The 12978-nt window shown below is 38.0% G+C and overlaps 1 protein-coding gene across 11 annotated transcripts in view; it reads right to left on the reverse strand.

Annotated features, from left to right (window-relative positions):
- The window catches only part of NAALADL2 (N-acetylated alpha-linked acidic dipeptidase like 2), a 1435315-nt gene that overhangs the window by 1247166 nt on the left and 175171 nt on the right, over positions 1-12978 (reverse strand). For 4 of the 11 annotated variants that reach the window (XM_070072492.1, XM_070072490.1, XM_070072489.1 and 1 more), the window contains one exon: positions 1-12978. This exon is cut by the window's right edge and continues 42254 nt beyond it. The exons of the other annotated variants lie outside the window; for them this stretch is intronic. In XM_070072492.1, the coding sequence (XP_069928593.1) occupies positions 1945-5130 (3186 nt within the window). In that variant the 5' untranslated portion in view covers positions 5131-12978 and the 3' untranslated portion in view covers positions 1-1944. 11 annotated transcript variants of the gene reach the window in all.

Consider the following 12978-nt stretch of genomic DNA (forward strand, 5'->3'; position numbering starts at 1 on the left):
CTCCCCTTCCATTCACATCAAGATTCATTTTCGATTATCTTAATATACAGAAGATCAGCTTAGTATACCTTAAGTAAGGATTTCAACAGTTTGCTCCCACACAGAAACACAAAGTGAAAAATAATAGATGATTTTTTTTAAATGATGATGAAATCAGATCAGACCTATTGTCATGTTTAATCCCAGTGAGAGTCAAGTTGGGAATTGATAATTTCTTTTTTTTTTTTTTTTTTTTTACAGAAGATCAGTTTAGTGTACATTAAGTAAAGATTTCAATCGTTTGCACCCCCATAGAAACACAAAGTGAAATATACTGTTTGAGTGCTCGTTATAGCATTAAGCCTCAGTGTACAGCACATTAAGGACAGAGATCCTACATGAGGAGTAAGTGCACAGTGACTCCTGTTGTTGACTTTACAAATTGACACTCCTGTTTATGGCATCAGTAATCTCCCTATGCACCAGTCATGAGTTTCCAAGGCTATGGAAGCCCCTTGAGTTCTCCGACTCTTATCTTGCTTAGACACGGTCATAGTCAAAGTGGAGGTTCTCTCCTCCCTTCAGAGAAAGGCACCTCCCTCTTTGAAGACCTGTTCTTTCCACTGGGATCTCACTCACAGAGATCTTTTGCCAGAGTGTCTTGGCTTTCCATGCCTGAAATACTCTCATGGGCTTTTCAGCCAGATCCAAATGCCTTTAGGGCTGATTCTGAGGCCAGAGTGCTATTTAGGACATCCACCATTCTATGAGTCTGCTGAGTATCTCACTTCCCATGTTGGATCACTCTACCCTTTATTTATTCTATCGGTTAGTGTTAGCAGATACTAGACTTGTTTATGTGCTCCCTTTGACTCTTAGTCCTTTCATTATGATCAATTGTGAACTGAAATTGATCACTTGGAGTAGTGAGATGGCATTGGCACATGCCACCTTGATGGGATTGAATTGGAATCCCCTGGTATGTTTCCAACTCTACCAATTGGGGCAAGTCAGCCCGAGCATGCCCCAAATTATACATCTCTTCCCTCTCTTATTCCCACTCTTATGTTTAACAGGGATCACATTTCAGTTAATTTTCAACACTTAAGAATAACTGTGTGATAATTACAGAATTAAACCAGTCATATTAAGTAGAACAGACAAAAAAAAATACTATGAAGGATAATGTATTAAGTTGTCCATTAGCAGTCAGGGCTATGCTGATCAAGTCACCATTTCTCATAGTGTCCATTTCACTTCAGGAGGTTTCCTTTTTGGTGTTCAGTCAGTTGTCACCGATCAGGGAGAACATATGGTATTTGTCCCTTTGGGACTGGCTTACTTCACTCAGCATGATGTGTTCCACATTCCTCCATTTTGTTGCAAATGACTGGATTTCGTTGTTTCTTACTGCGGTATAGTATTCTAAAGAATACATATCCCATAATTTCTTTATCCAGTCTACCATTGATGGGCATTTAGGTTGGTTCCAGGTCTTGGCTATTGTGAATTGTGTTGCAATACACATTAGGGTGCAGACCGCTTTTTTGTTTATCAATTTAAACTCCTTTGGGTAAATTCCAAGGAGTGGGATGGCTGGGTCGAACGGTAGGGTTATCTTCAGGTTTCTGAGGAATCTCCAGACTGATTTCCATAGTGGCTTGACCAGTTTACATTCCCACCAACAGTGGGTTAGTGTCCCTTTTTCCCCACATCCTCGCCAGCATCTGTTGTTGGTAGATTTCTGTATGTGAGCCATTCTAACCGGGGTGAGGTGAAACCTCATTGTGCTTTTGATTTGCATTTCCCTGATTGCTAGTGACCTTGAACATTTTTTCATGTGCCTGTTGGCCATTTGGATTTCCTCTTTTGAAAAATGTCTATTGAAGTCCTTGGCCCATCTCTTAAGTGGGTTGTTGGTTTTGTTTTTGTGGAGTTTCTTGATCTCTTTGTAGATTCTGGTTATTAACCCTTTATCTGTTGCATAGTTTGCAAATATTTTTTCCATTCTGTCGGTTGTCTCTTCACTCTCCTGACTGTTTCTTTTGCAGTGCAGAAACTTCTCAATTTGATGCAATCCCAATAGTTGATTTTGGCTTTGACTGCCTGTGCCTCCCGGGTCTTTTCCAGAAATTCTTTGCCTGTGCCAATATCTTGAAGGGTTTCTCCAATGTTCTCTAATAACTTAATGGTGTCAGGACGTAGATTTAGGTCTTTAATCCACGTTGAGTGGATTTTTGTGTAAGGTGTAAGGTAGGGGTCTTGCTTCATGCTTCTGCATGTAGAAATCCAGTTTTCCCAGCACCATTTATTGAATAGACTGTCCTTGCTCCAGGAATTAGTTTTAGATCCTTGATCAAATATAAGTTGGCTGAAGATGTTTGGATTGATTTCTGGTGTTTCAATTCTGTTCCATTGGTCTATCCATCTGTTTCTGTACCAGTACCATGCTGTTTTGATTACAACTGCCCTGTAGTATGTCCTGAAGTCTGGTATTGTGATGCCTCTGGCTTTGTTTTTCTTGTACAAGATTGCTTTAGCTATTCGAGGTCTCTTGTGCCTCCATATGAATTTCAGCATCATTTTTTCTAGATCTGCGAAGAATGTCTTTGGTATCTTGATTGGGATTGCATTGAATCTATAAATTGCTTTTGGGAGAATGGACATTTTGATGATGTTGATTCTTCCAATCCATGAGCATGGAAGATTTTTCCATTTTTTGGTATCCTCTTCTATTTCTTTCTTTAAGGTTTTGTAATTTTCATCGTAGAGATCTTTAACGTCCTTGGTTAAGTTTATTCCAAGGTATTTGATTGTTTTTGTAGCTATTGTGAATGGGATTGATCTTAGCAGTTCTTTCTCAGTCATGGCATTGCTTGTGTATACAAAGGCTGTTGATTTTTGTGCATTGATTTTATATCCTGCCACTTTGCCAAACTCCTCTATGAGTTCCAATAGTCTCTTAGTAGAGTTCTTTGGATCCCCTAAGTACAGAATCATATCGTCTGCAAAGAGGGATAGTTTGACTTCTTCCTTCTTGATTTGTATTCCTTTGATTTCTTTTTCTTGTCTGATGGCTCTGGCTAAAACTTCCAGAACTATGTTAAATAGCAGTGGTGAGAGTGGGCATCCCTGCCTGGTGCCAGATTTCAGTGGAAATGCTTCCAACTTTTCCCCATTTAATAGGATGCTGGCTGTGGGTTTTTTATAAATTGCTTTGATTATATTGAGGAATGTTCCTTCTATACCCAATTTGCTTAGAGTTTTCATCATGAAAGGGTGTTGAATTTTATCAAATGCTTTCTCTGCATCAATTGAGATAACCATATGGTTTTTCTTCTGCAGTCTGTTAATGTGGTGAATCACATTGATTGATTTGCGAATGTTGAACCATCCCTGCATACCAGGGATAAATCCCACTTGGTCTGGGTGGATGATTTTCCTGATGTGTTGTTGTACTCTATTGGCCAGAATTTTATTGAGCATTTTTGCATCTATGTTCATCAGGGATATTGGTCTGTAATTTTCTTTCAGTGCTGCATCTTTCTCTGGCTTAGGGATTAAGGTGATGCTGGCTTCATAGAAAGAATTTGGGAGGATTCCCTCTTTTTCGATTGTTCTGAATAGTTTGAGAAGAAATGGGATTAGTTCTTCTTTAAATGTCTGGTAGAATTCAGCAGTGAATCCATCTGGTCCTTGGCTTTTCTTTGTTGGGAGGGCCTTTATTACTGTTTCAATTTCTGTTTCAGTTATGGGTCTATTTAGGTTTTCGATGTCTTCATGGTTCAATTTTGGTAGATTGCATGTGTCCAGGAATCTATCCATTTCTGATAGGTTTTCCTGTTTGCTGGCATACAGGTCCTTGTAGTAATTTCTGATGATTCTTTTTATTTCTGTGGTGTCTGTTGTTACATTTCCTTTTTCATCTCTGATTTTATTGATTTGGGTCTTTTCTCTTCTTTTTTTAGTTAGTTGGGCCAATGGGGTGTCAATTTTGTTTATTTTTTCAAAAAACCGGACCTTCGTTTGGCTGACTTTTTGTAATGTTTTTTTGGATTCAATCCTGTTAATTTCTTCTCTGGTTTTAATTATTTCTCTTCTCCTACTAGATTTGGGTTTGGTTTGCTGCAGCTTTTCTAGGTCCTTGAGGTGCGCTGAAAGCTCATTTATTTGGTACCTTTCCAATTTCTTGGTATAGGCACCTATTGCTATAAATTTGCCTCTCAATACTGCTTTTGCTGTATCCCATAAGTTTTGATATGTTGTGTTGTTGTCTTCATTTACTTCCAGAAAGTTTTTGATTTCTCTTTTGATTTCTTGAATGACCCAGTGTTCATTCAGGAGCATGTTGTTCAGTCTCCATGTGTTTGCATACTTTCTGGGGTTTCCTGAGTTGCTAATTTCCAGCTTCATCCCGCTGTGGTCTGAGAAGCTGCATGGTATGATTCTAATTCTTTTAAATTTGCTGAGACTTGCTTTATGGCCTAGTATGTGGTCAATCCTAGAGAAGGTTCCATGCGCTGCTGAGAAGAATGTGAAGTCTGTAGATGTAGGGTTGAAAGTTCTGTAGATATCTGTTAGATCCATTTGGGCAATAGTGTCAATTAAATCTGCTGTTTCCTTGTTGATCTTCTGTCCGGATGATCTGTCTATTTCTGAGAGTGGAGTATTGAAGTTCCCCAGTACTATTGTATTGGAATCTAAATCTCCCTTTAAGTCCCTTAACATATCTTTTAAATAGACCGGTGCCCTGTAATTAGGTGCATATACATTTATAATAGTTACATCTTCCTGTTGAATTGAACCCTTAATCATTATATAGTGTCCCTCTTTGTCTCTCTTAACAGTTTTTGTATTAAAGTTTATTTTGTCTGATATTAATATGGCTACACCTGCTTTTTTTTGGTTTCTGTTGGCATGGAATATCTTTTTCCAACCTTTCACTTTCAGTCTGCATGCCTCTTTGTTAGAGAGATGTGTTTCTTGTAGGCAACAAATAGTTGGGTTGTGTTCTGTGAGCCAGTCAGCCAAACGGTGTCTTTTAACTGAAGAATTCAGACCATTAATGTTCAATGTGACTATTGATACGTAGTGACTTTGCCCTGCCATTTTCCCGGAAATATTTTCTAGTATATGCTTTGAGCTTCCCATGCTCTTTTACTGGTAGGTGTTCTTCCTTTCCCTTCTTTCATATTGATGGCCGTGTTTCTGTGTTTCTGAGTGTAGCACATCTTTAAGTATCTTTTGCAGGGCCGGACGAGTGGCCACAAAGTCTTTCAATTTCTGTTTGCTATGAAAGGTCTTTATTTCACCTTCATTCACAAATGAGAGCTTGGCAGGATATAATATTCTGGGCTGGCAATTTTTCTCTCTTAGCACCTGTGCTATGTCTCGCCATTCCCTCCTAGCTTGTAGGGTTTCTGATGAGAAGTCAGCTGTGAGTCTGATTGGAGATCCTCTGAGAGTAATCTGACGTTTCTCTCTTGCACATTTTAGGATCTTTTCTTTATGTTTCACTGTGGTAAGTTTAATTACCACGTGTCGTGGTGAGGATCTCTTTTGGTCATGTTTATTGGGGGTTCTATGAGCTTCCTGTACTAGGATATCTCTGTCCTTCTCCAAACCTGGAAAGTTCTCTGCTAGTATCTCACTAAAAAGGCCTTCCAATCCTTTCTCTCTCTCCATGCCTTCAGGAACTCCTAGAACTCGAATGTTGTAAATTTAATACCTTTTTTTAAACATGTATTTTATTTATTTGAAAGACAGAGTTACAGAGAGAGGCAGAAACAGAGAGAGAGGTCTTCATTCTGCTGGCTTACTCCCCAGATGGCCACAACGACCAGAGCTGTGCCAATCCAAAGCCAGGAGCCAGGTGATTCTTCTGGGTCTCCCACATTGTGCAGGGACCTGAGGACTTGGGCCATTCTCTACTGCTTTCCCAGGCCATAGCAGAGAGCTGGATTGGAAGAGGAGCAGCCAGGACTAGAACTGGCAACCATATGGGATGCTGGCACTTCAGGCAAGGGATTTAACCCCCTGCACCACAGCGCCAGCCCCCAAATCTAATATCTTACTCATCAACTGTCCTTTCTGTAAGATCTCTTCCTCTCCCAAACCTCTTCATTCTCACAACTCAGATTTTATATTCAGTGATTGAAGTTTTTTAGGAAAGAACATGTTCTTTCAAAAATGCATATTTTGCATATATTATTCTATTTGCTCTTATATTACTAGAAAACTATTCATTCTTCCAGTTTTAGCTCAAAATATAACTTCCCTCTGAAGTCTTCCCTGACTCCACCCAGAATTTTTTCACATATAATACTTAATTTCCTTGTATTAAGACAAATTATTTTTGAACCATTTGCATTTATCTCCCCACATAAACTGTAAACAATGACATCAGAAAGTATATTATTTTCAAATTATGTTCCCTAGCCCATGAGATGAAACATACTCCCCAAAACACATGAATAAATCCTACCTGAATTCTCTATTGTCTATTTGATTATTTGTTTTGTAAATTATTTCCATTCTTGCCTTCAATGATGTTATTCTTTTTTAAAAAACATTTATTTATTTGCAATGCAGGGTTACAGAGAGAGAAGGAGAGAGAGACAGATCTTTCCTCTACTGGTTCACTCTCCAAATGGCTGCAATTGACAGAACTGGACCAGGTTAAAGCCAGGATACATAAGCTTCACCCTGGTCTCCCTCTTGTTGCAGCGGCCCAAGTACTTTGCCATCTTCTGATGATTTTCTAGGCACATTAGCAGGGAGTTGTACTGTAAGTGAAGTAGCAAGAATCCCAACAAGCACCTATATGAGATGTAAGCATTATATGTGGTTGATTAACACACTATGCCACAATGCCAGCCCCAGCGACATTTCTAATTAGATGTCTTGCCACATCCATCATAGCTTCCCAAGAACGTTCACTGTCTCTTTTAAGAACTGCAATAATTCATCCTTTAATGTTTGTATGGTTGTGCTATAAATCAGTGATTCCAGGCATTATGGTCAACATCAGTGGTATCAGCTATCATCCATACCTGTAGATTACTTCTAAATTTGAATCTCCAGTCCAATTTTCTCTTTAAAGCTATACAAAAATAGAAGTAACCAACTACTTTCTATTCTTAGTCAACCCACAAATTGACTTCTATGTCTTCCCATTCTCAAGCGGTTAGCATAAATGATCCACACAGTGACTAAAGCAAGGACTTGGTTCTAATTCTCTGTATCATCTTCTCTCTCTGATTTTCATATTCAGTCAGTGAACAAGTAACATATATTTTTAGTTCTCAAGTACCTCTTACTACAGATGTGCTGTCACTTCTTACTTCCAGGTCTCCATCTTGTTTTACATCTTTGCCACTTTACAGATTTATTTTTTGTCATTATCTTACCCACCATTCTGTCTGCAATCAGAATTTTTAATTCAGTCTAATTGTTATCTCTCATCTATTGGCAATCCATCAATAATTCCTCAGATCATAGACTGACACCTGACACCCACCTGGACTCCAGTTCTATATAATCTACACAGTCCAAATGACTGGTAGGCCAGTTAACTTGTATCTTAAAAGCCCTGTTTTTTCACATGCACTATTTCCCATCTTTTACCTACGCCTTGTAAATTATTAGTGCTTCCCAACTCAGCTTGAAAGCTCCTTGTATGGTAAAACTTCCCAAAAAAACTTACTTTATATACTTCAAGATCCCTAGATAAAGAATTCCTAAAGGAAGAGACAATACCACTTTTAGTATGCACTCGGAAAAATATCTGTCTCACAGAAAATGCTCAATACTTAAGTATATTTTAGAAAAGGAAAAAAGTGATCAATACATGTATCAGTGAAAGGAAATTCACTGATTCAGTGCTAAAGGGACAAATATATGTTCTCCATGATATGTGACAACTAACTGAGCACCAAAAAGGAAACCTGTTAAAGTGAAATGAACACTATGGGAAACGGTGACTTGATCAGCCCTTGCCCTGACTGTTGGTAAACAACTTAATATGTTATCCCTTTTAGTATTTTTTTTTGCTTGCTCTACTTAATACTTTTGGTTGAATGCGTAATCGATACACAGTTATTCTCAAGTGTTAAAACTTAACTGAAAAGTGATCGCTGTTAAATTTAAGAGTGGGAATAAAAGAGGGAAGAGATGTGCAATTCAGGACATGCTCAAGCTGAATTACCTCAAACGGTAGAGTTAGAAACATACCATGGGATTCCAATTCAATCTCATCAAGGTGGCATGTACCAATGCCATCTCAATAGTCTCGGTGATCAATTTCTGTTCACAATTGGTCATAATGATAGGACTAAGAGTCAAAGGGATCACATAAACAAGACTAATGTCTGAAAATACTAACTGATAGAATAAAAAAGAGAGAGAACGATCCAACATGGGAAGCAGGATACACAGCAGACCCATAGAATGGCAGATGTCCTAAACAGCACTCTGGCCTCAGAATCAGCCCTTAAGGCATGCGGATCTGGCTGAAAAGCCCATGAGAGTATTTCAGGCATGGAAAGCCAAGATACTCTGGCAAAAAAAAAAAAAAAAATGACCTAAATGACAGATATCGGATAGTAAGATCCCAGTGGAGAGAACAGGCCATCAAAGAAGGAGGTACTTTCTCTGAAGGGAGGAGAGAACTTCTACTTTGACTACGACCTTGTCTAAATATGATCAGAGTCGGTGAACTCAAAAGGCTTCCATAGCCTTGGCAACTCATGACAAGAGCCTAGGGTGATTACTGAGGCCATAAACAAGAGTTGTCAATTTGTGAAGTCAACAACAGGAGTCACTGTGCACTTACTCCTCATGTAGGATCTCTGTCCTTAATGTGCTGTACATTGTGATTTAACGCTATAACTAGTACTCAAACAGTATTTTTCACTTTGTGTTTCTATGTGGGTGTAAACTGATGAAATCTTTACTTAATACTTAAACTGATCTTCTGTATATAAAGATAATTGAAAATGAATCTTGATGTGAATGAAAGGGGAGAGGGAGAGGGAAAGGGGAGGGTTGCGGGTGGGAGGGAATTTATGTGGGGGGAAGCCACTGTAATCCATAAGCTGTACTTTGGAAATTTATATTCATTAAATAAAAGTTAAAAAAAAGAAAAGGAAAAAAGTGATCAATACATTTATCAGTGAAAGGAAATTCTTGTCCTATTATAAAAATATAAAGTAATATGCATGATAATTCAACTAGAAATAAAAGTGAAGAATTTATAACAGATATTATTTCATATGATATTTTGTTGATTTTGATTCATTAATCCATGGACAATTATGTTAATAGAGCAAACCAGAAAGTAGAAAGAGAGATATCATTAGTCTGATCTTGGTAATTCACAATGGATGTGAAAAAAAAAATAATGTATTTCAAATCTACAATACCAAAGTGAATTATTATGAGTGCACAAAAAAGTGTTGGTAATAGCAAGAAGTAATAATGAAATTTTTCCTTTCTTGCCAATTTCTTAGACTTAAATAGGGAATAAATTTACTTTGTAAAAGTTAAATCTAGGCAGGAGGGTGTTCCAAGATGGCAGAATAGTGACAGGATGGTCTGATTTACATGGGGTATAATTAATATTTAAAAAATGAGAATATACTCTCAGGACAAAGCTGTGGGAAAGTAACAGTGGGAGACACCCCAAAGCAGTGGACCCTTGATGAGAGCAAAAACACAACAGAAAACACACCGATTTGGACCAGGGAGGAGGACATCCACCCAGGTAAACCAATTAAGAGGGGAATCCATGGTCCCACAGCATTGCTTATACATTGGGAGGGAGAGCTTAGTGAACTGCTTTTGGAGTTCCATGCAGATCCCCCATAAGAAAGGAAAGGAAAAAAGAAAACAAAACAAGGTGGCACTTCTCTCCTTCTTCCCACATCTCCACTGCAGTAGAGACCTGCACAGCAGGGGAAGCGCTGACACCACTGTAGGACATAGTAAAGGGGAAGACTCTCCAGCCATTGTACCACTTGTAATGCACTACACCAGTTGCCCAGCAATTAGAGGGGAGGGGTAAAGCCACCTGAGGGCCTCTCCAAACCCAGCAACATAATTGAGAAGTGAGCAGGACTGCAGTGGTGAGTATGTAGGACATCTGATCTAACCAGAGAGAAAAAATTTTCACAAATGTCAAAAAACGATGTCAAAAGTTCAAAAAAACAAGAATAAGAAAAACTATGAACACCCCAAAGGATCCCTACAACATTACAGTATTACAAATGAAGATGAAGAGATTGAGGAAATACCAGAAACAGAATTCAAAAAACTAAACAATCAGATTACTCAGAAACAAACTAAAGAAAATAGTATACTATATGAATGAAATTTTTTCCTATGAACATGAGATCTTAAAGAGAAATCAAAACGAAACACTAGAAATGAAGAATTCAATAGATCAAACCAATAATACAGTGGGAAGTCTTAACGACAGAGGTGGTGAGGCAGAGGAAAGAATATCCAAGCTAGAAGACAAATCTCTGGAAATGTCACAATCAGGCCAAAAACTGTTGGAGAGCTATAGAATACTACCAAATGACCCAACATAAGGATCCTAGGAGTTCCTGAAGGTGTGGAAATACAGAACGGATTAGAAGGCCTTTTTAGTGACATAATTTTGGAAAATGCCCCTAATATAGAGAAAAAAAAGGGACATCTAGTATAGGAAGCACAGAGAATTCCCAATATACACGACCAAAAAATGTTCATCATAACAGATTGTAGTCAAACTTTACACAATAAAACATAAAGAAAAAATTCTAAAATATGCACAAGAGAAATGCCAGATCGCCTTCAGAGGATCTCCAATTACACTCATAGTGGACATCTCATCAGAAACCCTACAGGCTAGGAAATAATGGTGATATATTTTCCAAGATTTAAGAGAAAACTGTCAACCCAAAATGCTATACCCTGCAAAGCTCTCATTTATGAATGAAGGTGTAATAAAGACCTTCCATAACAAACAGAAATTGAAAGAATTTATCCCCACCCAGCCAGCCTTACAAAAGACACTTAAGGATGTCCTACACACAGAAACACCATCATCACTATGAAAGGTGGAGGCAGAAAATCTCTCAGTAAAAGTAAAAAGGAAATCCAAAGTAAAAAATAGGAATATTTATGGAAAAATGGCAGAGCAAAATAATTATTTTTCAATAATCACCCTAATGTAAATGAACTCAATCCCCAGTTAAAAGACAAAGACTGGCTGAATGGATTAAAAAACAAAATCCATTTACTGCCTACAAGAAACACGTCTCACCAACAAAGACACACACAGACTAAAAGTGAAAGGATGGAAAAAGATATTCCATGTTCACAGAAACCAAAACAAGCTAGTGTAGCCATCCTAATATCAGACAAAATAAACTTTAACATGAAAACAATTAAGAGAAACAAAGAAGGGCACTATATAATGATTAAGGGGTCAATTGAACAGGAAGAAGTAAGTAATATAAATATATATGCACCTAATTATAGGGCACCAGGCTATTTAAAAAATGTTAATGGACCTAAAGGGAGACACAGACTTAAATACAATAGTAATGGGGGACTTCAATACCTCACTTTCAGCAATGGACAGATCAACCAGACAGAAAATCAGTAAGGAAACAACAGAGTTAATCAACATTATAGACCAAATGGACCTAAGAGATATCTACAAAACTTTCCATCCTTCGGCTGGAGAATGCACTTTCTTCTCAACAGTGCATGGACCTTTCTCTAAACTTGACCACATGCTTGTCCCTCAGGTGCCAGCAAATTCAAAAAAATTGAAGTCATACCAGGCATCCTCTCCAACCACAATGGAATGAAGTTAGAAATCAACAACTTGGGAATTTCAAGAATACATGCAAACATATGGAGATCAACGAACATGCTCCTGAATGAACAGTGGGTCACTAAAGAAACCAAAAGAAAAATTGAAAAATTTATGCAAATAAATGAACGTGACAATACAACATAACAAATCTTATAGGACACAGAAAAAGCAGTGTTAAGAATAAAGTTTAGAGAAATTAGTGCCTACATCAAAAATTTAGAAAGGCACCAGATAAATGAGATATCAAAGCATATCAAGGACCTAGAAAAACAAAACAATCCAAACCAAAAACCAGTAGAAGAAAAGAAATAATTGGCCGGTGCCACAGCTCACTAGGCTAATGCTCCGCCTGTGGCGCCAGTATTCCAGGTTCTAGTCTCAGTTGGGGCTCCGGATTCTGTCCCAGTTGCTCCTCTTCCAGTCCAGCTCTCTGCTGTGGCCAGGGAAGACAGTGGAGGATGGCCCAAGTGCTTGGGTGCCTGTACCCACATGGGAGTCCAGGAGGAAGCATCTGGCTCCTGGCTTCAGATCAGCACAGTGCACTGGCCATAGCGGCCATTTGGGGTTTGAACCAATGGAAGGAAGACCTTTCTCTCTGTCTCTCTCTCTCTCACTGTCTAACTCTTCCTGTCAAAAAAAAAAAAGAAGAAGAAAAGAAATAATTAAAACTAAAGACATAATGAGCAAAATCAAAACAAAAACATACAAAAGATCAGCAAAATGAATAGCTGGTTCTTTGAAAAAATAAACAAAACTGATACACCATTGCCCAACTAAACAAAAAAAAAAAAAGGAAAGAGAAGATCCAAATTAATAAAATTAGAGATGAAAAAGGAAATTCAATGCACACAACAGAAATAAGAATCATCAGAAATTATTACAAAGAGCTGTATGCCAATAAACCAGGAAACCCAGAAGAAATGGATAGACTCCTGGACACAAAAATTACCTAAATTGTGCCAATGAAGACAGAGAAAACCTAAACAGACCCATAACAAAGACAGAAATTGAATTAGTAATAAAGACTCTCCCAACAAAACAAACCCCAGGACTGGTTGGCTTCATTGCTAAATTCTATTAGACAATCAAAGAAGAAATAACTCTGATTCTTTGCATATTATTCAAAACAA

Source organism: Oryctolagus cuniculus, chromosome 4 (assembly GCF_964237555.1).
Source record: "Oryctolagus cuniculus chromosome 4, mOryCun1.1, whole genome shotgun sequence".
NCBI classification, from domain to species: Eukaryota; Metazoa; Chordata; class Mammalia; order Lagomorpha; family Leporidae; genus Oryctolagus; species Oryctolagus cuniculus.